The sequence below is a fragment of the Barbus barbus genome (genome assembly GCF_936440315.1).
Source record: "Barbus barbus genome assembly, chromosome: 5".
In the NCBI taxonomy this organism is placed as follows: domain Eukaryota; kingdom Metazoa; phylum Chordata; class Actinopteri; order Cypriniformes; family Cyprinidae; genus Barbus; species Barbus barbus.
Genome location: NC_136733.1, coordinates 17,470,993 through 17,482,997, shown reverse-complemented (window position 1 = coordinate 17,482,997; position 12,005 = coordinate 17,470,993). Strand labels below are relative to the sequence as shown.

Below are 12,005 nucleotides of genomic sequence, written 5' to 3'. Positions count from 1 at the left end.
GCACAGCCATTATCACATTAGAGGGCTGTGATGAGGTTTAGAGAACGCCAGCGGACAGGTGCAGTATGACTTTAATTAAACCTGATGAAGTCAAAGTATCTCATTCTCTCTGAGTGATGTATCTTTCCCAGAGTACAGCTGCCTACTCCATACTCATTACCCCTCTCATACTGTACTGTGTGTGCATGTTCCATCATTATATATACAGCTACATTCATGTCAAGTGTTTTAAAAATGTGCTGCTCCTGGTGTTAGCTCCTTAAAAAGAAGTCCTGCACTTAGACATACAAACCCAACTAACCAAATGAACTGAATGCAGAAAGTTTCAAGGTCACACACTGAATCAAGCATATTTATCATAGACCTAAAGGGTTGATGGAATGTCTCAGTAATAACCTGTATAAAGACCCTCAAATGAATCTTAATCCACTTCAGTATCGACCTGTACACTGCACAAAGTCTCTTCTCACCACCGATTTAAACACCCTCTTTAAACTCACTTAAACACGGACAAGGCCTCTCACATGCACAGAAAGAAGTGACTTTAGTTTCAGAAGCGGCTTGTCTTCCTGTCCAGGAAGGAAGGTATTAACTTGAAGGCCAAGCAACCAAATATCTCGTAAAATTATACTTTACACCATAGGCGAGCGTTAAAGGGTGAGCGTGAAGTGCACCTCTATAAGAGCAGCTGTGCCCTTCTCACTTTGAAGACTTAAAATGGGAATATAAAATGGTTGTCTGGCAGATTGTGCTACTTCCCTCAACAAATACACATACAGTGAAACACTGTGAAACTTTCTGCAAAAGCTCATGTGCTCCAACATACTGGCCTACAATTTTAAGAAACACCTTTCTTAAATTGGTAATATATTTTGAAAATGCAATCAATTCATTTGGTCAGTTCAATCAAGCAGTCAGATGTCAATTAAACGTCATGGATTCAGAAATAGCATTGATATATCAAACTGCAACAAACAGTAATTCTATCTGTAAAGCTGTGCTACAAACACTATCTAAGGTAAGGTTATGGTGTAGATTAGGGGTTAGGGTTTCAGCTTTATGTAGGCAATCAGCACTGTGATTGAAATATCCAATGAAATATTTAGAATCGACTAGAATTTATGCAAAATAAATCAATAAATCAATAGTAAAACGCCAAATATAGCACAAAAGACAGAGTGTGTGTCTTTATTTGACTGTGGCAAGGAAAAGATTTTTAACATTACTTTACACAAATAAGTACTGATGTAGCATAATTAAATACTTTTATGCTGAATAATGCAATATTGTAACTTTACTTTTAAAAGTAATGTACTGCAACACATACTATTCAAGCTAAAATCCACTCATTTCCTAAAGGCTTGTTTGGTTTGTTTGCAACCTCATTGGCATAAAGCATCTCTGAGACATCTCTATTCCCAAAAGCCCATCACTAGGAGTCCCTCCTTGTGTGTAGAAGCAGTGCTGTGTGAGTGCATTTAGCTCATTGTGTTAACGTGTGTATATGACACACACAGCGCATTCTCTGTGGAAATTATCTCTTGTGCTGTTAATTCACCTCTGGCTATGATCCCAAGAGAATAACATGAACATAAAACAGAAATAATCCTTCAGTGAAATTAAATCCACCTAATTTTTAGCCCCCATAAGCTGCCCTAGATTTAAAAGAAGAAAAATGAATGCAATACTTTAAGAACAAATTTGACTGAGGTTTAAGTGTAAAGACATAATGGCTTGATAACGACAGCATTAACGGCTAACTGGTTGCAGCAACAATGAATATCAATGAAAGATTTATCACAGTAAAATAAAAAAGGCATGTTTACAGTCTTTTTTGGGTGGGTCTGTTCAAAGATTATTCCTGAAAGGGAATTTTTGGGCTTGTGCTGATGCAAGTCCTGATAATTGTTTCTAAGGTCAGCTATATACCGCATACACACTGATCTCAACACATACACTCTTCTTAACTTCAGTTTAACCGGGGCATTTCCCATGTATGTGTAGTGAAAGAAATGTAAACCACAGGTTCTCAGGCATTAAAGCAGCCCATGTCAAAAATATAGCACTACAACACACCATCTGCAGAGCACACGCTCAAACCAGACAACAATAAAATGACTCATCAGGAAACCACTACAAATTAAGTCTGACCTTTTGTGGTCTAAACCCAGTCTGGTGGGGTCTACTCACAGATCTGAGTGTTTGCGCACATATTGTGGTTTAGCAATGAGCTTGTCTCTTTGTCCTACCTGTACTTGTCCCTTTCCCATGATCTTGTCCACAATCTCATTATCGTCCTTATTGAGCTTTGATTTGTCGTAACACTTCTCGTAGCATAGGATCCGCAGACACTGAGAGCCCTCCAGCTCTATTTCAAACTCCTATAGGAGGACAAATTAATTAATGACAGATGCATGATGGTGATTTGTTAGGTGACTTTTCTTTATTATAAATGTTACACTTTTAAAAAGCTGACCTCATTCCACTGTGGTTCTGTTGTGTCTCTGAACACACGTGTTTTGGCCTTACTGACGAAGTAACCAAAAGAGTCCACCTCCAGCGTACAGTACAGATCTACAGAGAACACACAATAATGACCTCATGAGAAAAAAATACATTTATAAAACAGGTCATTCGGAAGCTGTTACATACACCTTCAAAAACATAAAAGTTGAATTTCATATAAATGTGGTAAGTTGCTTTGATGTTTGACACCAATAAATAACCCACAGATCTATATTACTTGGAAACAGAATTATTTATTCTATTCCATTTTATTTTATTTTTATTTAAAAATCAGAAATTGACATTGATAGTTGATAATAGATAATGTTATATTAATATTTTTATTTAATTTTATTTATATTTTATATTAATATCACTACTACTAAAAAATGTGAATTATACACATCGTTCTAATTTTGGGGTCCGAAATTATTAACAATAGCAGTTTTATTCAGCATGAATGCATTAAACTGATCAAAAGAGACAGTAAAGACATTTATATTGTTACAAAAGATTACTATTTCAAATGAATGCTGTTGTTTTTTTTACTTTCATCCAATAATCCTGAAAAAAAAGTAGTATCAGTTTTCATATAACATTTTCAACATTGATAAGAAATGTTTCTTGAGCACCGAATCAGCATATTAATATGATTTCTGAAGGACTGTAGTAATGATGCTGAAAACAAAGCTTTATCACATTTATTTTTTTTAATATATTTTTAAATTTGAAAAGCGCTATTTTAATTTGTAATAATATTTCACAAGATTATTATTTTATTGTCTTTTGACAAATAAAACTAACGCATAAGAGTTTTTTTTTTTTAAACATTTAAAATCTTACCAACCCCAAACTTTTTAATGTCACTGTACCTTTTATAACAGTAAATTGCTGTGGCTAAATGCAGTAAGCCATACAAATCCATACACTACATATTTTGCCCCTGTTAATGGGGTTTTAGGAATTAAAAATCTGAAAAGCACTCTATACCAATCATTGTAATGTAAAGCCTCTCACATTATAAATGTGTTTATATTAATTTAGCACTTTAACTTAGTGCAGTTCAAGAAAATTGTAGCGTCAGTATGATTAATTTCTTTGTGTTAATTAATCAAGGCATGTAAGTTTAGCTCTAACACTTCATGGTTCACTGTGTAGACATGGTGTCAGCATTTAAAACCTTAAATGATTTTTACACCCAGCTGGTCTACCATCTGCTTTTAAATACATCCATTTGTGTCAATACCAAAACACAATACAATGATGGTCAGGATTCTTACACACACACACACACACACACACAAAGGAACCGGCGCACAAAGTTGGTGGGACACTCACCAATGAACAGATCACTTGTCTTAGCTATCTGTCTATGTGTCTTACAGCAACATGCCTCATGTGCTCACACACTTCTCTAATAGCAAATGAACTTCATCACATTGCTATAGTTTGTGTGGCCGACTGACAGTTTGATGGATTACAGCACGCCATGACCTCTGACCTCTGCAATGCGTGGGGTGTATTGTTGAGACAGGAGAGAAATGAGGTGATGTTCAATTAGTATGGAGGTGGTGTCACACAAGAGCGGTCAGCTTCAAAACACACCGTGGGGCTTGTGAGCGTGGCTTTAGCACGAGTGTGCAGTCAATCAGGCCACTGGTAATTGATAGTGTGGTGTGTAATGTGAATGTTAATAAATGTGGGGTGGGTGTGTTGCTTTTTAATGAAGCTGTATTTGCACACATACAGACGTGACAGCTGTGTCAGCACACGTCTTCAGCTCATGCCAAAATGATCATATTAATGAAACGACACCACAATGTCACCAGTGGAAATTTCTGGATTTTCTTTGAGGCCAGCTTTTCGATTTGGGTGCAATTCAGTTAAAATCAACTTATGGTGACGCAAACTGCCCTTTGTGAAAATGTAGTACACTTTTTAAACATTAACTTTAAAAATAAAATATAAAATGACAAAAGATGATCAAAACAATGATTTAAAATGTACTCCCTTAAAATATACCTACAGTAAGTGGCCTTTCCTTTCATTATTATTATTATTATTATATTATCTGTGGGTACAGTTTTTTTTTTTTATATATACTTTTAAGAATGAAAGAACACAGTACAAGCGCACATTCAGTACAGGTAAAGTGTTAGTTCACCCAAAAATAATGTAATTAATTACTCACCCTCATGTCGTTTCACACCTGTAAACCTGTTTATCTTCGGAACACAACTTAAGATATTTTTGACGAAATCCAAGAGCTTTCTGACAGCGACGCAACTGACATGTTCAAGGGCCAGAAAGGTAGTAGGGAAATCGTTAAAACAATCTATGTGACATCAGTGTTTCAACTGTAATTGCGGTCTATGCAGGATCTGAAAGCTCTCGGATTTCATCAAAAATACCTTAATTTGTGTCTTAAAAATGAACAAAGGTCTTACAGGCTTAGAACAATATGAGGGTGAGTAATTAATGACAGAATTTTCATTTCTGGGTGAACTAACCATTTAAGTGCACTTCTTGTTCACAAAGCTATTTGTCCAAATTAAGTTTCAAGGAACTATTCGCGCTGTGTGACTTACTTTCACTGTGTGACTTACTTTGTTTTGGGGAACATAAAAAGATATTTTGAGAAATATCTCAATTTGGTTCACACAAATATCTTGTTTTTGTTCATACAATGGAATTTAATGGATGCCAAACTGTTTAATTACCACCATTCTTCAAAATATCTGTGTTGTGCAGGTTTAAAATGACATGCAGGTGAATAAAATATGATACATTTTTGTTTTGGCTGAACTTTCTCTTTATTATTGCTGACCATACTTTTTAGTTTGTATGCATTTATAACTGATGAAAATACACTAAAACTCGACAAATAAACACAACATTTAGCTATCGCTGTTTGGGGCTGCACAAATTAACACCAAAATAAATATAAAGGATAAATTATCCATTTAGCATAAGCTAAATAAAAAAAATGCATTCTTAAATAATGAATGATTTCTTAAATGAAAAGACCTTTACCCAAATCCATCCTGTCAAACATCTCAGTCAGGATTTCTCCACAAACGGCCCCTTTGCCTTGCTCTCAATACTAAAAACATGAAATAAGGGCAGCTATATCTCTCCATATGGTCAGAGGAGGCTTTGGATTTTAGCAGCACCAGGCACAGAAACCTAGTTCTTCAGAGAACAGGAAATGTATTTATAAAAACATCCTGCATGAATCAGGACAGAGAGTGGACTAGGACAGCTAGGGAAGGTGCTCAGGTTTGCAGATGGCGACCACTGAGTGTAAATCGACCCTCGGTGAGAGCAGTGCTTCCGTGGAAACGTGTTTTTAAAAGGGTTCAGATGCAAGAGAAGACCTTTAGTGGGCTCTTAAAGACTGATATAGTGCACAGACATTACTTCAGGCATGCTTCTGACTTGACATGAAAGGTTTGTGTAGTAAAACGCTCCGTGAGAAGAGGTTGTTATTGAGAAGAGATGCCATCATATAAAAAAAGTGATGAATAAATAATCTCAAAGACATAAAACTAAGAGGTTTGGCACACTGGTCCATATGTAGAAAGACATTAACCAATGATGGCTCTGTATTATACAAAAAGTGTAATTGTTTGGGGTTTTAAATTTAACCCAAATGCTTATGCTTGCCCCACATGTTGGCGCATGGGAAGTGTCGTCATCTGGGGGAGGAACCGCATCCTCGGACTGATGTTCCCAGATGAAATGAGATTGTGATGAGAGCCATATGGCAACCAGTCCATTCACACACATATACTGTAGATGTGCAGATGAGTTTCTTTTACACATTAAGTACATTCATACAGGAATATGCAGGGACAGTGCTATGCTGTTATATTTACATTTATGTTTACTGTGATTATTATGTACAGAATTTTTTTTTTTTAAAGTCTGTTATTCTCACCAAGGCTCCATTTATTTGATCAAAAACACAATAAAAATGGTAATATTGTGGAGGGTTACAGTTTAAAAGAACTTCTTTCGTACTGTAATGCCAAGTTTCTTTCTTATGTTGAACACAAAAGAAGATGATGTGAAAAATTTTGAAACAAACATTTGTTGGTTCTCATTGACTTCTACAGTAGGAACAGAAATACTATAGAAGTCAATGGGGACCAACAACTGTTTGGTCATTCTTCAAAATATCTTCCATGTTCAAGATAAGAAAGAAACTCATACAGGTTTGGAATGACATGAGGGCGAGTAAATGATGACAATATTTTCATTTTTGGGTGATCTATCCCTCCCTAATATTTTTGTATGTTAACATAGTAGTGTATATATAGGTTAGATGCCAATACTGATATCTAGAGAGCAATGTGGTCAATATAATGCTGGTATATAATCCAATTTAATGATAGCAAATGAGAATCTGAATGAATTGCTGAAATGAACACATATTTTACTCACATTATATTTACTCAGTATGCACTAAAAATGTGCAAAAATATTGCAAAATTAGTGTTTACTGAGAAGACTGATAAATCTGCTGCTGCATGAACTAGCCATATGCAACTGATAAGATGAGAACTCGATGAAAACAAAATGATTAAATTAGCAGAAAGGTAAATAATTTACTGCAAGCGTCAAAAGTTGTGGTTAGTATTCTGGGTCAGTATTTTCTCTCTCAAACGCTTTTTATCAGGAAGCCAATGTCAACGACCCAGTTTTCATTAATGGCCCAGAGCGAGGATTTGGATGCATTTCCTGTCAGAGTGGTTCAAGGCCTTTAATAAGACTTGGAGAGGAGGATTCAATCAGCGGCTGAGATGAAGCAAGTACATCCCAGTATAAAAAGATATTCAAACACCTGCATATCCATATGCAGAGCACATGTTTGCTCTCACTGTCACATTCAAGACGACCACAACACCACAAACTCCATGACAAACGACTTCAGACAAGCCAAACACAAAAAATGAACCAAGAAAACATTCAAAAAACCCCACAAAAACGTCTTACACAATGGCTCTTTTGAATCATTCTTGAGGAGCTATAATGTGAGATTTATTAGGGCTTTAAAACAGACGTCTCGTTGTTATCAGAGTTGAGCTGATCTACAGAGTCTGCTGGCCACATGCGTCCATTATGCAAATTCACATTAGCATACTGTACATAATCGTGATTTGGGTATTTCATTCAAGCCCTGACCTCATAATGTGCAAATATATATGCAAATATTCATGAGTGAAGCCCCCACAGGACAAGCTCTTACAAATGATACAGTTATAACCCGGCAGCCATGGTGACCACAGTACTGCTGATGTACTTGTTAAAAAAAAATTTTAACACTGAATACATTTAATATTTTGTCCTGTATGATGGAGCCAAGTGGATTTGAAATGGGAGACAATTTCCAGATACCGATTAATCTCCGCCACTTTCATCTATACTAAAAAGGAACTTATGTAACAGGAGTTTCTATGTGCATGAATGTTGTGCAACTCCCACAGTGCACTTATTTCATTCTTTGCAGAGCCTTTTGTCGGCTTGATTTAAAGGCAACAAGACACTGTAAACATAATGAAAATAATTTCTGTGTAAAACAGGAAATACATAGAAAGAAAATGCTATGTTCTGAATAAAATACCTTGCACAGTACACAGTATATATACAGTATATTCACTCACATTCATCACTCCAGAAATAAAAAGTTGAGCACAATTTTCAGTGGCCTTTCGGAAATATTTTTCACATTAATTTACTTCCAGGACTGAATTGAAGTGTGGAATGGTACTTCCCCTAGTATGTTCTGTTATTTACAGCTCATTTTGGTGAATGTTGTACCCATTATTCATTCAGAAATCTGCATTCAGTGAAGGGCATACATATTATATTCTAAAGAAGTCTGTAGGGAGGTTTGTGACTTCATTCATATTGTTTTTTTTTTTTTTATCTAATCACTCTCCTACACAATCACAGTAACTTACTCTAAAAGCACACTTGCTACAGTAATATGCAATAGTGTCTACAGCTGGAGAGTTCATCTAAGGTGAACACTTGGAAAGAAGTGTATTTTGTTTTTCAGTAACAACCTTCCTCTTTCTTTCTTTCCTCCCAACATATGAGGTCAATTACTTGTGCTCGGCATAATACAACAATACATCTGTATAGATCAGCATTTCCCAAAGTGTGGGCTGCAGCTCCCTTGCAATACTTAGTGGGCCACAGACCATACTTTGAGAAATGCTGATTTATACAAATGAATTGTTTCCATTATTCTTTATTATGCAGGATAAATGTGTTTTCTATATTTTCATATTCTATAAAAAAGTGAAACAGACAAAACACTTTGACTTACTGGCAGATTCTTTGAAGCCCGTGGCTTTATGGACGATCACATGCAGGAAGCCATGCAGACCAGGAGATTCCTCATCTGGAAGAGACAAGAAACATTAAGTAATTGTGTGTGTGTGTGTGTGTGTGTGTGTGTGAGGGAGATGAATTTATGAAATGTCCAACTCCTTGCTTTAGTCATCTTTCAGCATCACCCTCTTTAATCTACCCACAGTCCTCCATTTTCCTGCCCATTAGTGACAGATAACAGATAAAGGACACATATGCAAGTGTCTAGTCACCCACATGCTGCTAAAACACATACATAGGCCTACTACTAAAAATAAAATGGCAGAAATGGCCCAGACCACCCAAGAGTGGGTTCAAGGCTCTTTGAAAAGTGTGTGAATGGAAGAGGGAAAGAAGACACCTGCACTAGTATCCAGTCACCACTGTTTCTCTCTGTCCACATCAGCTGGTGAATGCATGTCTGCTGTAATGTGAACAGTGCTATTCTTGTTTGTGTGGTCCATTTCTGTGCAGGACTGGTGATAAACATCAGGCTATCTGAGTGTCGTTGTATGTGTTTGGATTGTTCAGATCCATTACAGGACTTGATGCTCATCACACTACTCAAATTTCCTTCTACAACATAAAATAAGACACTGCGATTAGAATGTGGTTATAAACAGCCAACAGCCTGACTTCCATGCTGAAATTATCAATGGTTAAAATCATATACAAGTCATCCAAACCAAAATAACCAAATAGGCCGTTAGTGAGGACAGGAAGTTTATATACATTTTATTTTAAAATTTAGTAGTTTATATGTATATTGGACAATTCAATGGTTACATTGGAAATAAATATATATTAAAAAAAAAGATTTATTTAGTTGCATGAGGATAATTATAATAAATAATAATAAAAATAATAATTATAAAGTGAGTTTTTATCATGCTTATTATTGTTACATAAGTATTAGTATTATTTTCCTAAGTATTATAGTATTATTGTTATTATTAGTAGTATTATATTATCTATTATTAATATTATGATCAGATTTATTTGTAATATATAGATATTCTAAAAAATAATATATTTTTTAGCTTTGTAAAGAAATATGTATAAATGTATCAGACTTATATACAAAGTATCTGTATATATAAACAATTTATATACAATGTACTGTACACAAAGTAAGTTACAAGCATTTTATTTATATATGTCCAAAATGTTTTGTCAGTGTATATAGCAGCTTTGGTATCAGTACTGAAAAAGACAAATCAGTCGGTTAGTGATGTAAAGTAGTAACTGTAAAGTCAAGCTGACTAAGAGTTTGATTCACTCAAAAACAATCAAAGGTTAGTGCTGATTGGAAAACTTTATAAATGTCAAGTTTTGCTCAAGTTGCATGATCTATTACATACAGATCAGATAAAACCAAGTGTCAGCCTGATTTTGGCTGGTCTGCTCTGGAAGCACTGATGAAGAACTCTGTAAATTAGTGCTGGTGGAAAGAATGCAGATGTCAGACAAAATGAAAACAGTGTCACATAACTGAAAGTCTACAGCTGCCTTAACTAAAACTATGAGTTTGGATAACCACACTGAAAAAGTTTAACATCATGTGAAGTGGGTTAAAAAAAACATGATTCATGAGAACAACATTTACGGTAAGCCCAAGAGAACAAGAAGATTCTTCTGGACTTAAAAGCTATTGTCCTGCTGCATGTGAGGGGTCTCTGGGCCCACAGAACCAGGCGTGACTTCAGGGTGGCCTTGACCGACCCTCACGCACATACAGAGTGGCTTATTGTATCAATATTAGAAGCAGTGGGTGGCAGTGCTCAAGTTGCAGTCTCCCTTTCTCTGCGTTTATTTAGCAGGAAGTAAACTAGCCGAGAAGCTCTTTGAACTTACACTGCCTCATCAGAACAACAAGTGAGAGAGGAAACAGTCACAGACCTGTGCGTGTTGGTGGATCATAATCTTTGAGTGTTTGAGTTTGAGTGTGATCATAATCCAGTCCAAATGTAATCTCATCACTCAGTGCAGAAGCACTTTGAATAAACTAGCACATTTGAGGCCCTTGCATATATATGATTCAATGCTGCTAAATGCATTTAAGTCAATAAAGTGACATGTTCTGCACATTTTGGCCTTTTTGATGAAGTCTTTTAGGAGTACAAGAAGGATGTGTGCCATTCCGGATTGAATTTATAAGTCTTTTATATTCCAAATCAATTGTTGAATTTGAATTTCAGTTCTTGAATTTAAACTTAAAATCCTGAATATGAATTTAATTTTAAATTCCAAGTCAATTCTTGAATTTGAATCAAATTTTACTGAGGTAGAAAGCAGGTTGTGGAATTGGCATTCACATTTTAAACATTTTTTTATTAAACTATTAAATTAAAGTGCATTGAAATTTGAAGAACTTAAGTTTTAGAAAATAAAAGCTTTGATAGATAGACAGACTAAGCTTTGTTTGAAGTTTGAAAGTTGTATAGGTTTTAGCCAGAAATATCATTAGCCACTAAACCATAATGCAATAAATTCCAGCCTCCTATGTGGTTTAGCCATTTCAGCTAATGAATTAAAAGATTCAGTTATTAAAATTCAGAATTTTGTCCAAACTTGGAGAACAAAGCAACAAGAAATGTTTAAAACATACTTCATATAACAAAGCAACAAGAAATGTTTAAAACATACTTCATATTATCATATTATCATTGGTTCCTCAGTTCCTAAACTAATTGAAATTTACCACAACCACCTTGAAACAATAAAATTTTGTGAACCCACGTCCAACCACTCTTTTTCTGATGTATCAATTGCCAGGACATTTTTCTGTTCTAAGTTCAAACATGTTTAAACATTTCCACTTCTTCTTGCAACATTACCCTTCTACAACACTATTTGCAATGCTTTACATGTGGAGGTCAAAACTGCGCTAGATGCTTAAACCCTAATGAGAGTAAAGGGGCCTTAACGCGCTCACTTCACCGATGAGCACAAAACAGCAGCCGACCATCATTTAATTACTGTTCCCCTCCATCTGAGAGCTCTCAATGTCAGACTGTTTCTGTCCTAATGAAGACAAACACTCCTTACAGCCCTGATTTGTCAGCTCAAACTGCTGGGGTCCAGAGGAAAGAGGGTATTTGTGAGTGTGTATATGGGGT

The 12,005-nt window shown here is 35.5% G+C and overlaps 1 protein-coding gene across 2 annotated transcripts in view; it reads right to left on the bottom strand.

Annotated features, from left to right (window-relative positions):
• The window catches only part of LOC306869178 (active breakpoint cluster region-related protein-like), a 186,076-nt gene that overhangs the window by 50,951 nt on the left and 123,120 nt on the right, over positions 1-12,005 (bottom strand). For both annotated transcript variants that reach the window (XM_079415817.1, XM_079415818.1), the window contains 3 exons: positions 8,843-8,917; positions 2,477-2,574; positions 2,250-2,381 (listed from right to left, as the gene is read on the bottom strand). In XM_079415817.1, coding sequence (XP_079271943.1) covers positions 2,250-2,381; positions 2,477-2,574; positions 8,843-8,917 — 305 coding nt within the window. The remainder of the gene's footprint in view (positions 1-2,249; positions 2,382-2,476; positions 2,575-8,842; positions 8,918-12,005) is intronic.